The 21849-nt window shown below is 33.4% G+C and overlaps 1 protein-coding gene and 1 long non-coding RNA gene across 4 annotated transcripts; both read right to left on the bottom strand.

The window, feature by feature from the left end:
* Positions 1 to 4003: 4003 nt before the first annotated feature.
* LOC105796910 (uncharacterized) lies at positions 4004 to 5041 on the bottom strand. Its single transcript, XR_001134559.2, has 2 exons — positions 4775 to 5041; positions 4004 to 4412 (listed from the first exon to the last, which is right to left on the bottom strand). It is a non-coding gene; the product is annotated as an uncharacterized LOC105796910 (long non-coding RNA).
* Positions 5042 to 6916: 1875 nt separating this feature from the next.
* LOC105796907 (uncharacterized) lies at positions 6917 to 11967 on the bottom strand. Of its 3 annotated transcripts, XM_052628054.1 has the most exons (14): positions 11875 to 11954; positions 11376 to 11789; positions 10851 to 11268; positions 10171 to 10765; positions 9944 to 9984; positions 9470 to 9538; positions 9234 to 9334; positions 9013 to 9091; positions 8741 to 8839; positions 8303 to 8371; positions 8154 to 8203; positions 7942 to 8023; positions 7656 to 7750; positions 6917 to 7324 (listed from the first exon to the last, which is right to left on the bottom strand). In XM_052628054.1, the coding sequence occupies exons 2-14, from the start codon at positions 11771 to 11773 to the stop codon at positions 7198 to 7200; spliced, it is 2223 nt and encodes a 740-aa protein (XP_052484014.1). In that variant the 5' UTR covers positions 11774 to 11789; positions 11875 to 11954; the 3' UTR covers positions 6917 to 7197. The 3 variants fall into 3 exon arrangements, with proteins under 3 accessions (XP_052484014.1, XP_052484016.1, XP_052484015.1); XM_052628056.1 differs by lacking the exon at positions 7656 to 7750 and having other exon boundaries at positions 7196 to 7324; positions 11376 to 11967; XM_052628055.1 differs by lacking the exon at positions 6917 to 7324 and having other exon boundaries at positions 7656 to 7761; positions 11376 to 11967.
* Positions 11968 to 21849: the final 9882 nt, after the last annotated feature.

Genomic DNA, 21849 nt, shown 5'->3' with positions numbered 1-21849 from the left:
ATGTACGTAAATGACTTGAAATGAATAGTGAAAGTTGGTAGAGCCAAAGAGCTTAGTGCCACCCACTTGCCATGCCAGCCAATCATTGGCTGCTAGAATTAAAAAAATCAATTTTTTTAGGTGGAGCCAATTTATTTGGCGTGACCTGTATAAATAACACTCTAGTACTGATATTTATCAATATTTCGGGGGGCTAGAGAATAAATAATAGTGGTGGAGTGATAATACTTTAAAATGACATACTTTTATGTGTTAATTACATATATATTTTGAGTACGATTCAACTAATTTGGGTTGTTTATGGTTTTTGATCTTGTAGGGACTACATTGAAGGCAAAAGGAAATTTAGGGGCAAAAAGTGTGAATTCAAAGACAAAACGGGTCAACATGCGAAATAAGGAAGAAGTGGTGCGGAAAATTCAAAGTGTGGAAGACTTAGGACAAAATTTAAAAGAAGAGATTTATTAACATAAGACTTTATTTAAAATTTAATATTATTTTTAGGATTATTGTTAGGATTATTATGATATTGTTTAGATTTAATTTAAAATTATATCTTTTAAACAGTATCATCTAGAGTTTAAATAGGAACAAACTAGTTTTTTTTATGTACTATAAATAAGAGGATGGAGTGATATGAATATTCACTCATCACTTTTGTAAAAAACTCCTTCCCCCTAATGCTCTTAGCTTTTTTGTTCATTTTCAAATAAAATTTCATTCCACTAAACTTGCGTTTCTTTTCCCGAAAAGGATGAGTAGCTAAACTCATCTAGCCAAAGGTTATCAAGACTCCTCCAAAAGAGTTCATGAGGCTTAAAACCCGCACTTAGCCTTTTTCAACGAGTATCCATCATTTCTCTGCATTATGGGACTGACGCTTTAGTCCATATCCTTCCAAAAGTAATCTTTTCAACTTGTGCAATGAACGGCCGCTTTATATGTTTTGGGAAGGTTGCATAGCCAGTTGGGTAACTTACTGCGCCAGAGGTTGTTTAGCCCAAGAGACGAAATGGCGTGATATTTGCCATTGAGAAACGATGATCTAGTGTAAGACGGTCCCACAAAAGTGATGGTTGGATAGAGTCAGTTTCCTCTAGATCGTAAGACTATAACTTAAGTGGAGCTGGTGGTCGTACGTGTCTTCTTCCAGTATAATTGGTTTATTCAGTCATGAGAAGGATTACCTAAAAACCTATGATTGAACCAAATGAGGATTGAGATAACCGTTGGCTGCAATCCCTCAATTAGAAAACCCCTTTTTCTCAATTCTATTCCTTACCATAATTACAATTTCGATCTATTTAGTTTCGACTCATCCACATTTGTAATTATGTTTTATTTTTTTCCCAGGTCAGTTGTTTTTCTTGGGCACGACTGTGCCCGGGATTTCGAGAAACAAGGAGCTATGGCGATCTAGTCCTTGAGGATTTGACCCTACTCCCCTATACTATTTCTTTTCGTTATTTAGGGATAGGATATTTTTGGTGCTTTCAACGACACACCATGGAGCCAAATAGATTGGCACCACCACCTTCATTATGTCAAAATTTTTTTATAGTGATTTTTATTTTTATTTTAAAACTGAAATTATTGTTTTACTTGGTGGAGCCATAGAGAATGACAAGATCACTATGCTACCATTAATTTTTTTGAGGTTTTTTTTTAAAAAATTTAATAAAAAATAAAATTTTTATTTTAGTGGAGCCATTATCTTTGGCCTGACCACTTTGGTGGTGCCATTGAGAATGGTATGACCACCATAAAAATTAAATTTTCATTTTGGTGGAGCCATTCTCTTTACTGATATTTTTACCCAAGATCATTCCGTAAAATAATACCATGACTCGGGTTCTCTAAAGAAGAGGTGTGAACATCTTCAACCTCTTCTGGGCTTTCATCACCGATATTGTCCGGAACCTCACCAAGATCAAGGTCACTAAAATCTTCAACGTCATGATCAAAATCTTCATCATTATGGGTAAAGAGAATGGCTCTGCCAAAATAAAAAAAATCATTTTTTATTAAAAATAATTTAAAAAAGCTCAAGAAAATGGCCGCATGGTGGTCACGCCATTCTCTATGGCTCCACCAAATAAAATAATCATTTTAGTTTTAAAATAAAAATAAAAATCACTAAAAAAAATTCTGACATAATAAAGGTTGTGACGCTAATCTATTTGGCTCCACCACTATTATTTATTCTTTGGCCCCCGAAATATTCAGAAATATTGGTATTAGAGTGATATTTATATAGGTCATGCCAAATAGATTGGCTTCACCCAAAAAATTGAGTTTTTAATTCTAGAAACTAATGATTGGCTGACGTGGCAAGTGGGTGGCGCTAATCTCTTTGGCTCTACCAACTTTCACTATTCATTTCAGGTCATTTATGTACATAATAAAAAAAGTGGGTCATTTTTACAATTAATAAAAAATTCGGGTTATTTTTATAAAAAAAGCTTCTTTTGAATGATTTAAAAATTGTTGAGGTTCAGATGGATGATGAAGATCAGACTATGCTATTATTCTGCTATTTACCATTTTTATACATTCAAGGAGACCCTGATTTATAATAGAGATAATCTCTCATTTGAGGATGTGAAGAGTCATCTGTTGAGTAAAGACAAACTCGACAATGAATTTAGTTTGGATAGCAAGTTAGATAGGGAAGCATTGGTTTTGGTAGCATTAACAAAGCGATACAAGAGATGTCGTTATTGTAAGAAGTTAGGTCACGTTAAGGCAGATTGTTACAAATTGCGAAATAAAAAGGGTTGCTGAGAGCATCGAGGAATATTTAGTTGGTGCTAATTTGGTCAATGACAAAGGTAATGATTCTTGTTGATGTTAATAAGTGAAAACTCCGAGATTACGTCTGAGTGGATCCTGGATTCATGGTGTTCTTTACACATGTGTCCCAACAGAGACTAGTTCTCCACATATAATTCAGTTGAAGGTAGAGTTGTGTGCATGAGAAATGGTTCACCCAATAAGATCGGGATTTGGTACTGTTCAGATCATGATGCATGACGAGACAATTAAGACACTATCAGATGTTAAGCATATGTCTGACTTAAAAAAAATCTCATCTCCTTGGGAAATTTGGACTCAAAGGGTTATAAAATTAACATTTAGTCAAGTGACATTACGTATCCTATGGGGCTCTCGTTTTGATGAAAGGTAAAAAGATTTGCAATCTTTATGTTTTGGAAGGATTAATGATTACTAGTGAAATAAGATATCCCTCATCTGTTAAGGAGTCGAAGTCTACTCATTTGAAGCGAAGACAACTTGGTCATAGGAGGGAAAAATGTATGACCTTTTCGTAGAAGAGAGGTTCTCTTTTGGATGCAAGTTTTGGAAAGATAGGGCATTATGTTTGTGGAAATCAGATCCGAGTTAGTTTTAATTTGGCAATGCACAAGTCGAAGACTAGAAGTCTTCCAGCTTCTAAGAAAAACTTCGACTCAATTAATATCCTGCATAATTCGAGATAAGCCTGTGGACCACGGGCTTTGGCAAAGAAGGCGTTGTGGAAATACGAGTCAATGTAGAGATTTGTGGAGTTATGCCTCCTATTTTTCAACATTTCTTCTCTTAGTTAAACTCTGTTTTTAGTTTCCCACTTAAACTTTGATTAATGTAGGCTATTTTAAAATTAGTCGACCTACAAATTTGGCATACAAAGAGACCTTTTTTCCACCCTAGAAAGATAACCTCATTGCACATTTGGGTATTAACTTTTACAAGCTTTTAGAGAATTTTATGTTTACGTTTTGAGTGTTCTTATTTTTGATTTTAGAGTTTAGTTTTATTTTCATATTTTATACTCTTCATTTTTTTCGTTTTAGTGAAATTAACTTTACCCGTGATTTTTATCCTCTTTAGAGTATTTTTTCACGTAAAATATTTGTGTTCGATCTTTTCAATTTTTTTCATTATTTTATTTGTTCATTGCTTAACCGGGTTCATCCCCAACAGTGCTCACTACAAATTCAAATATAGAAGAGGATGATTCACAATATATATTGTTAAGCCCAAATTTTGCCCGGCCCGCTACTAAAGTAAACCAAATGAAAAAACAAATATAATCAAAGTCCACAGTCCAAACACATGGGCCTAACGTGGCCCAAATTATTTTAACCCAATGTCTAGCCCAAATTGCTAATCCGTTATGGCCCAGTACAAACCCCATTAGCCTAAACCTAAACCTAAGCCCAATACCCTGGCCCGACTAACCCAACAGAAGGGGAAACCCTAGCATCAACCCCAACTAGCGCCGTAACCACCAGGCCTTCTCCTTGCGCGTGTTGCGCCTACGCACGTATAGCCGCTCCTGCCCTAGCCTCTGTCACCTCCGCACGAGCATGCCTCTCCCACGTATGTGCCACGTCCGCGCCTCCGTACACCTGCAACGAATGCACACAAACAAGCAACAGAGCACAAGCAAACAAAAAATGCGGGCAGAAATCGAGAGCAAATCAGAGAAAAATAGATAAAATAAGAAAAAATGGGGATTCAGGAGAGGATTTTTTTATTTTCTTTTGATATTCTATAATTCGGGTTATAAAAAGAACCCCATACAAACGCTGTAAAGGGGCAGTTTTTAAGAAATAAAAAAAACTCAAAAAAATTTCAAAGAAAAGGTGATTCTCTAGTTTTTTGTTTATTCTTTACTGGTTGCCCGATTCATTTTCTTCCTTTTTTTAGTTTCATGCTCATTAGTGGTTAGTTGAGGAGAGAAATAACAGAAAGGAAGGGAGGGACGTACCTGGTAGTGCGATCTTAGCCCTCTTCGTCGTCGTCGGAGAACGGGCTAGGTTCGAAAGCCGTCTGAACGCCCTCAATGCGCAAAGCGGCGCAAAGAGGAGAGCATTCTCCCTTTTTTTTATTTTCCCTTTACTTATCTTTTTCTTTTCGTTTTAAAAAAGGAGAAGAGGTGGCTGCCATATTAGGGTTTTGGCCCTTCCGTGATGCATGAAACGACGCCGTTTGGAGTTTGATCAGTGGCTCCAAAACGGCGCCGTATTGGTCCATACCCGCCGACCCGACCCAATACCTTAGGGATCCGCATGCTTTTGCGGTGAAGGGTATATTTACGCACTTGGTCCCTTGTGTTTTATAGCGTATCAAAATCAAGTTTTTTTATTCTTTTAGATTCGGCTGGATATTTTATTTTTGTGTCATTTCAGTCCGTTCGAAGTGCCGCGTTTTGGGAGGACGGGGAATATTTCCCAATTAGTCCCCCATGTTATTCGCGCACTGCATTTTTGTCCTTAAATTTTATTTATTTTCGCTTTTTTTCTTTCTGATTTTGTTTTAAAACCAATTTAATCCTTATTAACTTGATTTAATTTGTTTTTTTAACTCATTTAAGTATTTATATTTCATTATTTTTTTTATATATTTAATTTTTAAATCTAACTTTATTTTTATATTTGTGCTTAATATTATTTTAAATCCTTTATGAATGTTGTTTAAATTTATCACATATTATTTTAAATTTATCATATAATTATTTTAAGTTTTCATGTATCATTCTTCAAATTTATTATGTATTATTCTATATATTTTATGTAAATTTAATATTATTTATATACCATTTATGATATATTATTCATCCCATATTATTCTATTTTACTTATTCTCATGTATATAATTATTTTCTTTAAAAAACCCTACTTCATATTTCACTTGTTTCAACCTTTTATATATTATTATGTATGTATATTATTTGGTATATTATGTATTTTTCTTATGTATTTGCTTTAAATTGTTTCGTTATTACATTTTTTATCTAATATTTCTTTTACTTTCCTTTAAATCTATTGCAAACTCGTATATATACATTATTATGACGAAATTTTATGCATATAATTTATTGTACATTGATAATTTTGAATCTTCTCCTTGCATGTTTTTTATTTTACTTTAGACTTATTATACTTTGTTTGTATTGATTTGCTTGATATTCCTTATAATTCATTTGCTTTTAATGTTAGTATTTGTAATATGTGATGTGAGATAATTGCTTACGTGTATTATATTGTTTGCGCATATCTATTGATTCTTTGTCGTTTATTAGCGTGCATCTTAATTCACGAATACCATTTCGTGTTCTACATTATTATTTCATCGTTTTATTTGTTCAAAAGACTATGTTTAATGTCATTTAAGTATCAAAACGAATTTATTCAAAAATCTTCAAAACACTCGAAGTTTGGAATCCTCGAGAGAATTGAGCCCTAACGTATTGGGTTCCAATTTTTCTCGTCGAATCTAAATAATCGAATTTTTAAACATACAAATTTCAAATAAAAACCCATTCTTGGGGATTCGACACATTGTGTCCTAATGCATTCGATATGACATGTTACTTTCTCGAGACGAGGATTTTTTCTAACAAATAAATAAAGGCAATATTCGATGTTTAGGACTTTTGTGAAATCGAACCCTAACTTACTAGGTTTTGATTTTCTCATTTGACCCGAATAATCAAATATCCTTCTCGAATGCATGGGTTTTTAAAGTTAAAAGATAAACTTAATTTTGAAGATTAAAAATGTTGTGCCCTAACTCACTGGGTGTGACTTTTTTATTTCCTTGAAATAAGAGTGTTTTATTATTCAACTTATTCAAAGTTAAAAGGATCGTATTTTAAAATCTTTCCAAATTTTGACATTAAGACATTAAACAATCAATTCGGTACCAATTTTGGGCGTCACGAGGGTGCCAACCCTTCCTCGTGCGTAACCGACTCCCGAACTTATTTTCTCAAAATTCGCAGACCTAAAATTATTTTCAAGGTGATCCGATCACACCTCAATAAAAGATCGGTGGCGAGTTCCCAATTTTCATTTTTAAGTCGACAACTAAATTTTTTGTTTTTTAAATTAAAAATGGTTTCGACATATTATAATATGCCTTTATTAACATTCCCTCCGAATCAAATAATATAAAAAAACAAATCCAGGCTGACATGAAAAAGAACAACCGACATTCACTAACAACCAATCCAATCACGATGAAACTCGGGGTTGGTCACAGGGTAAGTACCGTCTCCTTTTCATCTTTGTCCAGCCTGAGATTTTCAACGCCAATGTCGCAAGTCTATGTGTCAATTCTGCCCATGCTTCAACCAATCGATAGCTTTTGCCGAGGGAAGAAATGAATCCAAAAACACTTGGATTTGATTCATGATCCCTTTTGAGAGCAGTCTCCAGCCGAGTTACGGGCTTGCTGAAGTTGGATGGCGCATCGTCTTTGAAGCTCCCTAAGCTTGTCCATCAGTTCCAGAAACGTTGGCCGACTTCGAGGATCACTGGTTTCGGAAAAAGTTATAGTTTCACAGGTAATATCACAATTGAAAATTACAATGACTACAGGAGAAACAAAGTTTGCTTTTAATCCTGAAGACAATCGGATCAAAATTATAACTAAACTACTACCAAAGTCAATTATGTAAATGGTTCTTAAATAATTAGGTCATCATATCTTATTGTACGTAATTTGATTAAAATATCACGCGATGCTTGAGGCTTGTAATGGTATGTGGTTCATAATATTGAATTAACTTATGTACCTGTATGCTACAGCTCGGATCTAAAAAAAAAAGAAACCAAACATGAAAACGTTACGAGGAGATAACCCACCTGAGCCAGCAACTCTCTATTATCGAAGCCCACAGTGGATCTAAATCCTTCGGAATCTCAAGTCGTTGGTTCATGAACCCGACAGTTCCAATCACCTACAAGTATCCTAAACACACTGTTGTCCATATATGCAGAGCTACAAGACTTTATAAAGTGAAAATACGACTCAAAGATGGGATCCAACATAGGATCTCCTCTTTAGAAGAGATGCAGATGGATTGATGATGATAGACTCTTCGCATGCAAATATATTGCATTTTTTTAAATCAAAAGTTGAGAACTATACCTGCATTGAGTTGAGATTCTCCCAAGGTATCTTCCCAGTAGCAAGTTCCCATAATATGACTCCAAAACTATAAATATCGGACCTATGTGTTTCCCAGAAAGAACAAGAAATACAAGGTCAGTAGTGAATAAAAATGGTGAACGCGATTGGGCTCTGGGATGGGGATATGTTGTGTGAAGTGAAAAAGAGAGGAGAAGTCATTTGCAACATACTTCTCATCGGAGGGTTCATTGCGAAGAACTTCTGGCGCCATCCATTGAGGCTACAAGAAAATTCAACCAAACTATTAAGTTATGCATGCTCTCACAATGATTTAGACTTAGATTAATATTATCGATGAACTACAAGTTTCACTCAATACCGTTCCTTTCCCAGTCTTAGTAGTGAGAAACGTTGCATGCTTGAGACGTGACAAACCAAAATCGCCAACCTGGTCAAATAAAAGGTAGCCCTAAAACAAGTATCTTCGAAACCTGAGGCAAAACTGAAACTATATTTCCAATCTGGGTCGGAGCCAGGGGCTGCAGAGGCCCAAATCCCCTTAAGATAAAATTTTTTTCATTTAGGCTTTTTATGATTTATAAAATTTTAAATTAATAGTAGTAAAATTATACTTTTAACTTAAAAAAATAATAAAATTTAATTTAGGCCTTTAAAAATTATAAAGATATAAGCTATTAAAAGAATGAAATTACATTTATAATATGGTAAAAATATATAATTTAATTTCGGGCCCCTACAAATATTTCTAGCTTCACCCCAATTCCAATTAAAACAGATGCACATAACTAAAGCAAACCTTCACAGTCCAATTCTTATCAACTAGGAGATTTGAAGACTTCAAATCACGATGAACGATAGTCGGATTGCAATGGTGAAGATAATTCATGCCTCGTGCCTTAGCAGTTCAATCAATAAGATGAATTAATGAGGGCAGGGCACTCCAGCGGTGCAAACAAGAATAGATTAAAAAAATACAGATTGGCGTATGATGGCACTACACGCCACCACAACCTGAGGAAAATCACGAAGTTGCAAAAAAATGAGAACCCAAAACTACTTGAGACTCACAATATCCAGAGCCATATGAACACGCCGTTTCCTCTCTAATTTTGCAGCATTCCTCTGTAGCAATCGAAACAAACTCCCACTACATCGATAAAATATAAATAAGCATTCATTAACGATGAAGTAAATTAAACCAACAAATCTACTGTTTCAAAGAACAATAGATATGCAATGTTAATGTTCCATAAATGCCAAAAAGGAATTTCAAAAGGTGGAGATCGAACCGTTGAAGGAATTCAGTAACAATGCAGAGACGTTGAGGTGAAGTGACAGCTCCCATAAACAGCAGAACATTTGGATGCCGCAGTCTTTTCATCAGAGAAACCTTCAAAGCAGAAGGGAAATAGTCAGAGCAGAATTAGAAGAGGAAGAAAGAAACTCAAAACGATAATAAATGCAGTTATCTTAGCCAGTTGGCGACTGCAAAGCAATTTAAATGTAATTTTACAATAATGCACACCTCCTGTCTAAAAGAATGTATGACATCATCTGAATATTCCAGGTTCGGGAATACCTTGACAGCAACATCCTGCGATAACATGAAAATGGTAGATTTCCACAAATAGTAAGGTGATTTACATTTTTTCATGCTTCCTACCATTTCTATATATGTAAAACCAATATAAATAACTAACGAGTAAAACAGCTCATGTATAGCAATGACATCATGCCTTCCATTAACCGGAATGGACTGCAAGTATGGCATAAGATCCCGAAATGAACTCCGCATTTTTCATATTGCACTGTCTATATTAGACTTAAGGATCAATGTAGGTGATGAACCTATAATCCTCAACACCATATAGAACAATTGGCTGATGGGTATGTCACCAATTTTCCAATTTATACGAACTCAACACCATATAGTACCATCAATAATGTGTTTATTCATCCTCCCAAAAAATAAGGCAGTGAAAGGAGTAAGAGAACATACTGAGGCATACCACAGACCATGATATACTGTTCCACAAGAACCTACAAGGAAAGCAAAGGAGAATTAAGTACTTAAATAAGTAAGTACAGACCATGATATTACCCACGACATCAAGTAAGAATGAAGTAGAATCAGTAGAGAGTTTTAACATAAAGTAATGGCTCCAGTTATAAACAAGTTCATAATTCCTTCATGTCTCCCAGTTGCTGTTAATTGAAGGAAATTACCTTGCCCAATTTGCTCCCCAATCGTCAACTCTTCCCACAATATTTCATAATCTACACAGTCAGTGTCCATATGAACTCTATTAACAGGACTACCACCAGTACTCCCCGAGCTGCTGACACTGCTTGTGCTGTTAACATTAGCAGAAGATGATGAAGAACCTAATGCGTCATTGTTGATAGGTCTGTCGTACTCATTAATATGGTCATCAGGTTTTGTACCCAAATATGGGCCCTTTAGTAGAAATGTTTCATTCTCTTGATCATTACCCTCACAAGGCCTTATGGAATGAGTAGTCTTGGCCTCTGATTCTTCTTGACTGTTCCCTTTCCAAGGCAAAGATATCCCTGTCAGAGCTATAAAGGTCGTAAATTTTTGGATTCCAGGTTTTCCTTCATTCTCATCACCAAAATCTATAGAGTTCATTACAGTGGACTCGTTATCAAAAGGATAAAGTACACCATGGGTGGGTGGCCGCATATCTCCCTTAGGTGTACAGACTCCACTGGAAGTTGCGTCTTCTTTATGATCATAAGGATCAACACGATTCTCGCCAGTCCTAATTCTGGATTTCACTTTGTTGCTCACCTTGGACGCCTGCTTTGGTTAACTCGTGAATCAGCCCAAATCAAAACAAAAGAAACCAAAAATAAGCATATATAAAGAATTAAGAAACTAATACCAAATTTGATATTTTTGATACAATTGCAGCTTGCAGAGGCTGCTGAGGATCAAGACCAAGTTTAACCGAGATGGCGTTTTTAGACCGGATAAAGGCTGAAGAATTTCCTTTCGGTTGCCTTTCAGCTGAAAATTCAAACTTGGTTTCTTGAAAAGGCCGCGAATCACAGGTCACACAGGTGATTCCCACCACAGAACCATTTTCATCATAAAAAGGAGTAACAGTTGTAACTACAGAAATATTCTCCCCTATTCTATTCTTAATAGGAAACAGCCCAGCCCAACTCTCCCCAGCAGTAACCAGATGAACTATATTAGCTGCAATCCTGAAATACTTAGGTTGACAAACAAGCTTAATAATATCTTGTCCTAAAGCTTCTGCTTCTGAATAACCAAAAAGTTTTTCAGCAGCTCGGTTCCTGCAAAAACACACACACACAAAATTTTAAGAAAAAAAATCACGAACATTGCAACTGAAAAAAAGAAGAAAGGAAAGAAAGTAACCCTATTTAAAGTTTAAACTTACCAATAGAATACACGGCCTCCAAGATCATATATATAAACAGATTGTCCCATAGACTGTAAAATATTTAAATACTGACTGTTAGTCAAATTAGCCGCCGCTGTCCATGAATTCCCGGTTCTTGTTCTTCCTGCGTCGCCACCGCCTCCATTTGTGGTGCCGCAGCTCCCGCTCTCTATTCGTAATGGAAGTCGAACAGAACCAGAACCGGCAGCAGCCAACGCGTCCCCGAGAAATAAAGGCCATTGAGGGGAAGTACGGCGGGATCCTCGACGAGTTGAGTCGTGAATTGACTCACCACCGGATTGTTTTAACCTTGACATTTCTCGCATGAGATGCGCATGTCCTACTTGCAGTTCTTGGATCTTCCTCAAGAGCTCCTCCCCTTGCGGCGTTTCCATTGTTTGCTTTCCCTTCCTTTACACAATCAATTTGAAAAACACGCGAAGCTTCAAAGCTTTGACAATTAAATAAATTAAAATTCAAAGGTTTTTTTTATCACCTTCTTCCACTTCAAAACTCTCCTCTGTTAAGGAAGCCAAAACTCAGAAAACTCCACCCGTTTCCTTTTGCTTCCTGTTGGCGGTTTCTTTCTTTCTTTTTCTTTTTTTAATTTCCTAATTAAGTTGGTGTCCGACACCTGTTCCTGTAAAAGATTAATATACAATTTCTTTTAAATATTTTATAATAATATTTTTTTTTAAAATGAAGTTGTGTTAAATAAATTTACATATAATTTTTGCATTGTTCTAAATTTTTACATAAAATACAAAATTCTCAATAATAATATTTGGTATTTATAAAAATAATATTTATTATTTTATAAAAAATAGATTTTTTATAATTTCTGAATTAATTTGAAATGCGTAAGCCTTTAGATACGTAGATAAGTCAAAGTTAAACTCTCTTTTGACCAAATGCTTAAATACAGCAAAGATCATGGGTGAGCTTTCATGCGTTATTACCTTACGTGGTTAGTATAAAGCTAGTGAAAACGATGGGTTTTTACGTTACAGTCCAATTCATGTGGCGCGTTTATTACACGTTCTAATTTGTGGGGTGTTTTCTCCTTGTTTTAGTCAGGATTTCGGCTTTCACTTTTCCGCTTAGAGTTAAAAGGCTTGAAAACCCTCGTTTTTTGGATACTTCCAAGTTTAAATTTGCTAAATTCAGATGCCTTTTGTTGCTAATTTAGGGGGCTTAATTGAAGACAGTTTGGGAGGGAGTAGAGGTGTCCATGGCGGGGCGGCCCAGCCCGACTGTTCGTCCAAAATATGAGAGGATTTGAGTAAAAATATAGGCCCAAAATATGAGTTTGAGCAAAAAAATTAGACCCGTTTAGAGAACAGGCCGGGTCTCGGGTACCACTTTTTGGCCGGTTTATAAAAACCGCTTATTCCTATCATTTTTTTTAAATATTGGTTTATTCACATGATTTCTTTATTTCTTCGATATTTTTTAGTAAATAAGTTGGTGGGTTAACTTTAAGGTTGAGATTGATGGCTTTAAATTTACTTTTTAAAAACACACACTATTTTTTAAGAAATAGTTTGATTATTTATTTTTGTTAAATTATAAAGTAAAACTTTTGAATATTAAAATTTAATCTAAATTTATATATATTTTGTATTTTGAGAACTTAGTTTCTCAATTTTTACTTTTAAAAGTTTATTCTTTCTACTGTTTGAATCTAAAAATTTAAGTTAAGTTGTTATCACCATTAAATTTATTTTATTAAACTCTCTAATGTGACATTTTGAAATTAAAGAAAATTCACTCGGTACTTATATAATAATAAAATAACATTGAAAATATTGATTAGGTTTTTTCTTAATAAAACACATTTAAACTCGTCATGATAAAAATAATTTTTCCTATTGGAATAATGTTGTTAAGAAAACTTTGCCTTAAGATTTTGATTTAAATAGTTAACAATATTAATTATTTAGACTAACTAATCACGTTATAAAAGTAGAGAAATCAAATGATGTAAAAAATAAAAATATATAGATTAAATTTCAAATTTTAATATAGTGCATGGGCCAAACTAAAATTTAACCATTTTCTTTATAATGTGAGAAAAAGAAAAGTAAGGTAAATCTAAAATAAATTGAAAACCACTGTTAATCTCTAAGATGAACATTTAAATTATATATAACCATGTAACATTTTAATTAAAATGTTAAATTTATTAACTATTTAAATTAATTAAAAATATTATAAAAATATAAAAACTAAATTATATTAAAATTAAAATATATAAATTAAATTTTAAAAATTTAAAAATTTTAAATTTAACTATTATTTATATAAAAAATGAACCATAGTGTTACACGTGACTTTATATATAATTATATAGATTCTAAGGAACGCATCTTGACTCAATTTTCAACTCTTTAAGGTTAAATTCTTAAAGCACTTTTCTTAGTATAACTAATCTTTTCAACTCATCATTTATAATTTTGTATTAAATTGTTAATTTTAATAATTATATATTAATTTAAGCTTACCTGTTTTAGAACTTTATTTTTCTTGGCTTTAATATTTATGTAATAGTGAATCTATATTTAACAATTAGATTTTTCAAATAAAATAAATTAACCATCTTTATTTATTTGAAATTTGATGTGTAAAATATAAATAAATTTAATATATCCTCCAATTTAATGATCCGGAGAGTTATGAGTCGTTTAAGAATGATAGCAAAAAAGCATGAACAAACTCATTTAAGTAATAAAAATTTTGTAAACTACATGAATTGTCGCTAAATTTTGATTAAAATTACATTTTGGATATGCAACTTTCAAAAGTTACATATTAGTCGCGTTATCGAGTTCTTGCATTTTGGTTATTCATTTGTTACTCCTTAATAAAATGATATTATGATACGTTATCTCGATGGGTTAATAACTAATTTTACTCTTAAATTATAACTAAAATATCATTTTAATACATTTAAATATTTTTAACAATTATTCTAAAAAATTCAAAAATAAAAATATAAAAATTCTTAAAATTGGTAATTTATTTGCTAAAATTATAAAAGAAATTTTAAAATTATAATTATACGTTTTAAAACAAATCATAAAATTTTAAAAAGTCGATTCGACAATGTTACATTGTACAAATGAACGCACTCTTCCTCTCAATATTCAACGATGATCCTCTTTAGACATCAAGGTGGGATCTTTTAGGAGCAACACAGTTGTTGTCATCCGTTTATCTAGTATCTAATAGAAAATATGTTGTACTCTTAGAAATTAAAACATGAAATTCTAAAAAATTCTAAAAATTATGGAAGTGTTTCTCAAAATATCATTTTTTTGTATTATTATTATTATTATTATTATTATAAAATATAAAATTACTAAAAATGCACATCCAAAATGAATCTAGACAAGCGGATGATGTCTAGATTCATCTAAATCGAACATTTGTTTGTCCATATTAATTGTGCATGTGAAATAAAAATCAAGTTTTTTTATATTATTATTTTGAAATTATTAAAATATAAAATCACAAAAAATGCATGTCTAAAATAAATTTGGACAACGTCTAGATTCATCTAAATCTTTGTTAAGTAAAATTAATAATGTCAGTTGTTCTAGTCTATTGTTAATATCCTAATCCTTAAGAAATTGTTATTCATGCAATCACTTCCCTAGTTATTAGGTTGCAGTTCCAATTTTCTCTTTTAGTTGCTAATTTTAGCTTTCATCTATTATATGTACTGCTTATTTATAGATTTCCTTGCTGAATAAAGTTGATGTGAATATTTCCACTTCTTCTCATCTCTTCTACTTTACTTGAAACTCTGCTATTCTTTACTGTTAACAGTGGTATCAGAGCTTGGTTTTGTTTAATAGCAATGGCCTTTGACAGCTTTGTACAACCAGTGATTCCTCGCTTTGATGGTCATTATGATCATTGGCGAATGCTAATGGAGAATTTTCTGAGATCAAAAGAATATTGGCAAGTTGTCTCGGATGGAATACCATAATTAACAGCAACAATGTCAAACGTACAAAGGACAGAAATCCAAGGAATGAAATTGAAGGATTTGAAGGCTAAAAATTATTTGTTTCAAGCTATTGATCGTTCAATCTTGGAGACCATTCATTGCAAATACACCTCTAAGAAGATCTAGGATTCGATGAAGAAAAATTATGAAGCCTCAACAAAAGAAAAGAATCAACAACTTCAAACACTTTGTACAGAGTTTGAAAACCTTAAGATGAAGTATGGTGAGTCAATTGCAATTTATTTCTCATGAGTCATGGCAATCGTCAACAAGATACAGATGTACGATGGATATCATCATAATTGAAAAGATACTCAAATCCTTGACACCGAAATTCAATTTTGTTGTCTATGCAATTGAGGAATCCAAGGATATTGATGACCTCTCACTTGATGAGCTGAAAAGCTCTTTACTAATACATGAACAAAAGATCAAGCATCAAGACAATGGGGAGCAAGCTTTGAAAGCTTCAACAGGTAATCACTCGATGTTTAAAGGAGGTAAAAATAGAAGTAAAAAGGAGAGGAAGTTAATTTTAAGGAAGATGACGGGAACCAGGAGGTCATAACTCAACAACTCATCGTCTAAGGTCAGCAAACAAGTCAAAAGTTGAATGTTATAGGTGTCACAAGTATGGTCATTATTAGTTAGAATGTTGAACTAATTTAAATAAGCAAGATAGGGAAGAATCAACTAATTTTGCAAAATAAGAGGAAGAGGTGTCTCTTTTGATGGTGTGTTATATGAATGAATAAACACAACAAAACTTGTGGTATCTAGACATTGGCTGTAGCAACATGTGTGGAGATAAGAGAATTTTTTTCGAACTAGATGAATCTTTTCGCAACACTATCAAGTTCGGTAACAGCTCCACGATATCTGTCATGGGAAAAGGAAAAATCACTCTCCAAACCAAAGGAGAAATTATCCACACCATTTCTAATGTTCTTTTCATTCCAGATTTGAAGACCAACTTACTTAGTGTGGGTCAGTTGCAAGAGAAGGGGTACGAAGTTTTCATTAAAAATGGAGTATGCAGAATTCAAGATGAGAAATTGTGCTTAATCGCTCAGGTGAACATGACATCAAATCGAATGTTTCTGTTTTATCTCTAAAGTCTCACTCATTCATGTTTTTTAACAAAAGTGAAGGATGAGTCTTGGTTATGGCATTTCCCCTAAGGGCATCTCAACTTTGGTGGGCTCAAAACGTTACAGCAGAAAAATATGGTGACAAGCATCTCAAAAATTTAGATTCCTTCTCAAGTATGTGAAGAATATGTCATTGATACACAACATTGGGAACCATTTCAAAAAGGAAAATCATAGAGAGAGAGGAAGGCGTTGGAACTTGTGCATTCAGACTTGTGTGGGCCCATCAATCCAATGTCAAATAGAGGTAAACGATATTTTATATCGTTCATTGATGATTTTAGTAGAAAAACTTAAGTATATTATTTACATGAAAAATCTGAAGCAAAAATTTGGTGTTGATTACAAGGAAGTCTTCACTCCAGTAGCTCGGTACGATATAATTAGATTGGTGAAAGCATTGCATACTTGGTCCATTTTTCAGTGAAATCGGCATTCTTGCATGGTGATATTCAAGAAAAGGTATTCATCAATCAACCCCCTAATTATGTGAAGCTTGAATGTGAAAATAAAGTTTATAAATTGAAAACGGCACTATACAGGCTAAAACAAGCTCCTCGTGCTTGGTATAGTCGAATCGAAACCTATTTCTTACATGACGGATTTCAAAAATGTTCTATGAGCATACTCTATTTGTTAAGATAGGAGAAGATGGAAATATGCTTATTGTATGCCTATAGGTTGATGATTTGATTTATACCGAAAATAATGTCACTATGTTTGAGAAAGTTAAACAGTCTATGATGCTTGAGTTTGACATGGCCGATCTTGGAAAGATGCATTATTTTCTTGGAATTGAAATGGTGCAATCTCCAGTTGGAATTTTTATTTCACAAAGAAAGTGTGTGCAAGATGTTTTGATTAGGTTTTAAATGAATGAATGCAATTTAGTTAGTACACCAGCTGAGTTTGTGTTAAGTATGACTCTTATTTTTAGTCAAATTTGAGAAATAATCTTTTGGTTAAACTCTGTTTATTTGTTTCAGTCAAACACAGATTAGTTTAGATTATTTTATTATTATTTGACATATGAATTTAGCCTATAAATAGGCTATTTTACAACCTTAGTAAAGACACCATTAGATTAGAACTCATAACACATTCAGAGAATTTTGTGTTTACGTTTTGAGGGTTCTTTGTTTTTTCGGGTTTTCGGGGTTTAGTTTTATCTCCATCTTTTGTACTCTTCGTTCTTTTGCCATTATAGTAAAATTATCTTTGTCCGTGGTTTTTTATCCTCTTTGAAGGGGTTTTTCCACGTTAAATTTGTGTGTTCATCTTCTCAATTTCTTCTGCTATTTTTACTTGTTTGTTGCTTAATCGGGTCGATCCCTAACAAGTGGTATCAAAGCTAGTTCAATTTTCATAGATCAGCCCATTCAGATATGGCAACAACAAGATTTGAAATTGAGAAGTTCGATGGTGAGATAAATTTCAATCTGTTGCAAGTTCGGATGATTGTAATACCCCCTACCCGTATTCGTTGCCGAAATAGAGTATGAGGCATTACCAGATTTTACCGAATTTTTTTTTTCAAGATATATTTATCATATTCATAAGATAATTTCATCACATACCAAAACCAAAATTTGTTAGCCATACCAATGGCTAACCATACATTCATTTCACATTAACATCTAATTTACTAGCTTATACATGCCATTGATTTCCAAAATAAAGTTCCTTTATGTACCGAGATCTCGAGATTGATAGTGTGATGTGTCTCCGACCAAATCCGACCTCCTAGCTCTTAACTCTACAAACAGGGGAAAAAGAAACAGGGTAAGCACTTTGTGCTTAGTAAGTTCATGCAACAGGAATTATACTTACCATACTTATACATCCATCATTTAATAACACAAGCACACATCCAATTCACATAAACATATACCTATCACATACAAACTCAACCTCATACAAATTCATTACAAAGATAAATGATTGATGAGCTCTTCAATTCCATGATTTCCATTTCCTTGTTATTTTTCCATATTTATCCCGTTGAACTACTTGGAATTTCGATGGATATTCAGGGGTACACCTAAGTGTACAAATCCGGTCCGTCAATTCATATTCATGTGCGACATTTCCATTTCGAGAGCACACTCATGAACCTCATCCTTACAATGGATTACGGTCGAGCTAAATCTCAGAATATAAACTCACAGAGTATTGTCGGGATTACCAGTCCAGGCTAAATCCCCTGCAACGACAATTACTCTAATGAGCTTGGATCTGAATTACCAGTCCAGGCTAAATTCAGACCCTAACTCGGATTACCCGTCCGGGCTAAATCCATTTTCCACATATTCTTCGGGAGGGCTATATCAGGTTAGGATCACCCGTCCGGGCTAGATCCTTTTTACCGTAAATTCCTTTTCAGAGATCCATCGAATTTTCCTTTCATTCAACCGGGATTTATTTTCTCTTTTCATCAAGAATATCAATACTTCATCAATTATCATACAATAAACATCCAAATCATATTCACATCAATAACAAACATTTCAAGCATTTATGAATATAATTCAAGTTACACGAACTTACCTCGATACTTGTTCGTAAACAAAAATCTACTAATCCCGAACTTTTTCTTTTCCTCGATCTTGCTTCGTATTTGAATTTTCTGGATCTAAATAAATAAATTTAATCATTAATCTAATACATTTCATGTTCATATGTAACTTTCTCTACAATTCCATTATTATTTATAGTGCAGTCAAAGCTGCCTCACTGAGTCACAGTCACTAAATTATTTATATCTTGAGGTACGGAACTCCAAATTAAGATCCGTTAATTTTCCCTGAAACTAAACTCACATATCTTCTTACCATAAAAATTTCAGAATTTTTGGTTTAGCCAATAAGTACAGTTTATTCTTTAAAGTTTCCCCTGTTTCACTGTATGACAGTTCTGACCCATCTTCACTAAAAAATAATTATCTCACAGTACAGAATTAGGATGATGCTTCCCTTTATTTCTTCAGAAAATAGACTCATTAAGGATTCTAAAAATATAAATTATAACTCATAATCATTTTTTTACAATTTTTAATGATTTTCCAAAGTCAGAACAGGGGAACCCGAATTCATTCTGACCTTGTCTCACAAAATCTATTATATCTCATGATTTACAATTCCATTGCTTACACCGTTTCTTTTATAAGAAACTAGACTCAATAAGATTTAATTTCATATTTTATTCATCCTCTAATTCGATCTCTACAATTTTTGGTGAATTTTCAAAGTCAGAGTACTGCTGCTGTCCAAAACTGTTTTAGTGCATGGTGTTAATTACCATTTTCCCTTAAACTTTCAACAATGATAATTTCGTCCTTGCTCAATTAACCTCTCAATTGAGCTGATTTTTCTCAATCAACACTTTATTATATCACTTTAAACTACCTTATAACCTTTGGAAATCAGAATTTCAGCACTAAACTTTAATTCCAAACTTTTTCACAATTAGGTCCTACAAATCAATTTCTATTGGAATTACCTAATAAAATCATCTCATAAACAAATTAAAGCATCAATTTAATCCTATTTCCTCATAAACTTCCAGCACATATTTATATCAACTTTCAATATCATTCATAAAATCAAAAACTAATGAATTTAGTAATAGGACCTAGTTGTAAAAGTCTTAGAAACACAAAAATTACAAGAAAAAGGCAAGAATTAACTCACTTGGTGCAAAAATTATGAAAAACCAGCTTGAAGAAACCCTTAGGACGTTTTTGGCTGATGAGAGTGCAGAAAATGTGAAGAGAATTCTAGATATTCCAATTTGGTCCCATTTTTATATTAGTGAAATTTGTTATTTTCCCATTTTACCCTTGTTTCATCAATTCTCCTGATTTTTTCTCAGCTTATGCCGCCCAAAATATCTCATTTTGTGGTTATTTTCAATTTATGTCCCTCCTCATTTCACAATTGAGCTATTTAATCCCTCTAGTAACTTTTACACCTTTTTCAATTTAGTCCTTTTTACTTAATTGACTACCCAAACATTAAAATTTTCTAACGAAATTTTAATACCATATTACTAACACTTCACAAATATTTATAAAAATATTTTTGACTCAGTTTTACGAGATCGAAGTCTCGATATCTTATTTTTACCTAATTCCTTCAATAATTTCTTTTTCTAACTAACCACTTAATTAGTAAAATTTTTTTTTCTATCGATATTTTCATACGATTTTTCCTATCATATCAATATTTATGCAAAAATATTAAAATAAATTTCTCTTTAAATCAGATTTGTGGTTACGAAACCACTATTCCGATAATTTTGAATTTGGGCCATTACAATGATGGCAATTCTAGTTCAATACGGTTTAAAAAAGGTTGTTATCGGGAAAAAGCCTGAGAATCTAAATAAAACAGAATGGGAAGAGCTTGATGAAAAGGCCTTGTCTGCAATCTAGTTGTGCCTCGCGAATACGGTATTGCAGGAGGTATTGATGAAGAAGACCTCATCCGCCTTGTGGAAATGGTTAGAAACTCTTTATGGGACTAAGTCTCTGGCTAACCGTTTAGTGTTGAAACAACGTCTATTTACATTTCGTATGAACGAATGTGAGCTTCTTAGAGATCACATCAGTCAATTCATTACTCTTTTAAATGATTTAAAGAATGTTGAGGTTCATATTGATGATGAAGATCAAGCTATGCTATTATTGTGCTCTTTACCCCCTTCATACAAGTCTTTCAGGGAGACCCTGATTTATGGCAGAGACAAAATCTTGTTTGAAGATGTGAAGGGTCATTTGTTGAGTAGAGACAAACTCGACAATGAGCTTCATTTGGATAGTAAGGCAGATAGGCAAGCTTCCGTTTTGGTAGCATCAAAGAAACAAGACAAAAGATGTCGCTATTGTAAAAAGTTAGGTCACGTCAAAGCAGATTGTTATAAACTGCGAAATAAAAGAGCTGCTGAGAGTAACGAGGAAGATGTAGCTGATGCTAATTTGGCTGATGAAAGCGGTGATGATTTCTTGTTAGTGTCAACGAGCGATAACTCCAAGCTCACGTCCGAGTGGATCCTAGATTCGAGATGTTCTTTCCACATGTGTCCCAATAGAGAATGGTTCTTTACATACAGTTCGGTTGAAGGTGGAGTTGTGCGCATGGGAAACGATTCATCTAGTAAGGTAATTGGTATTGGTACTGTCAAAATTAGGATACACGATGGGACGATTAGGACACTCTCAGATGTCAGGTATGTACCTGATTTACGAAAGAATCTCATCTCCTTGAGTATTTTAGACTTGAAAGGACGCAGAATCAACATCAAGTCA

Source organism: Gossypium raimondii, chromosome 3, assembly GCF_025698545.1.
Source record: "Gossypium raimondii isolate GPD5lz chromosome 3, ASM2569854v1, whole genome shotgun sequence".
In the NCBI taxonomy this organism is placed as follows: domain Eukaryota; kingdom Viridiplantae; phylum Streptophyta; class Magnoliopsida; order Malvales; family Malvaceae; genus Gossypium; species Gossypium raimondii.
Note: the sequence above shows the minus strand (reverse complement) of the source record. Positions and strands in the feature narration are given on the sequence as shown.

Bases quoted from the DNA above. Each gene is read 5' to 3' on its own strand.
- LOC105796907 (XM_052628054.1), bottom strand. From the start codon at position 11,773: ATGGAAACGCCGCAAGGGGAGGAGCTCTTGAGGAAGATCCAAGAACTG. The intron at 11,269-11,375 runs GTAAGTTTAAAC...GTGTTTTTGCAG, and splicing joins GGAGGCCGTGTATTCTATTG to GAACCGAGCTGCTGAAAAAC. The intron at 9,985-10,170 runs GTAATTTCCTTC...CTTTCCTTGTAG, and splicing joins TGGGGAGCAAATTGGGCAAG to GTTCTTGTGGAACAGTATAT.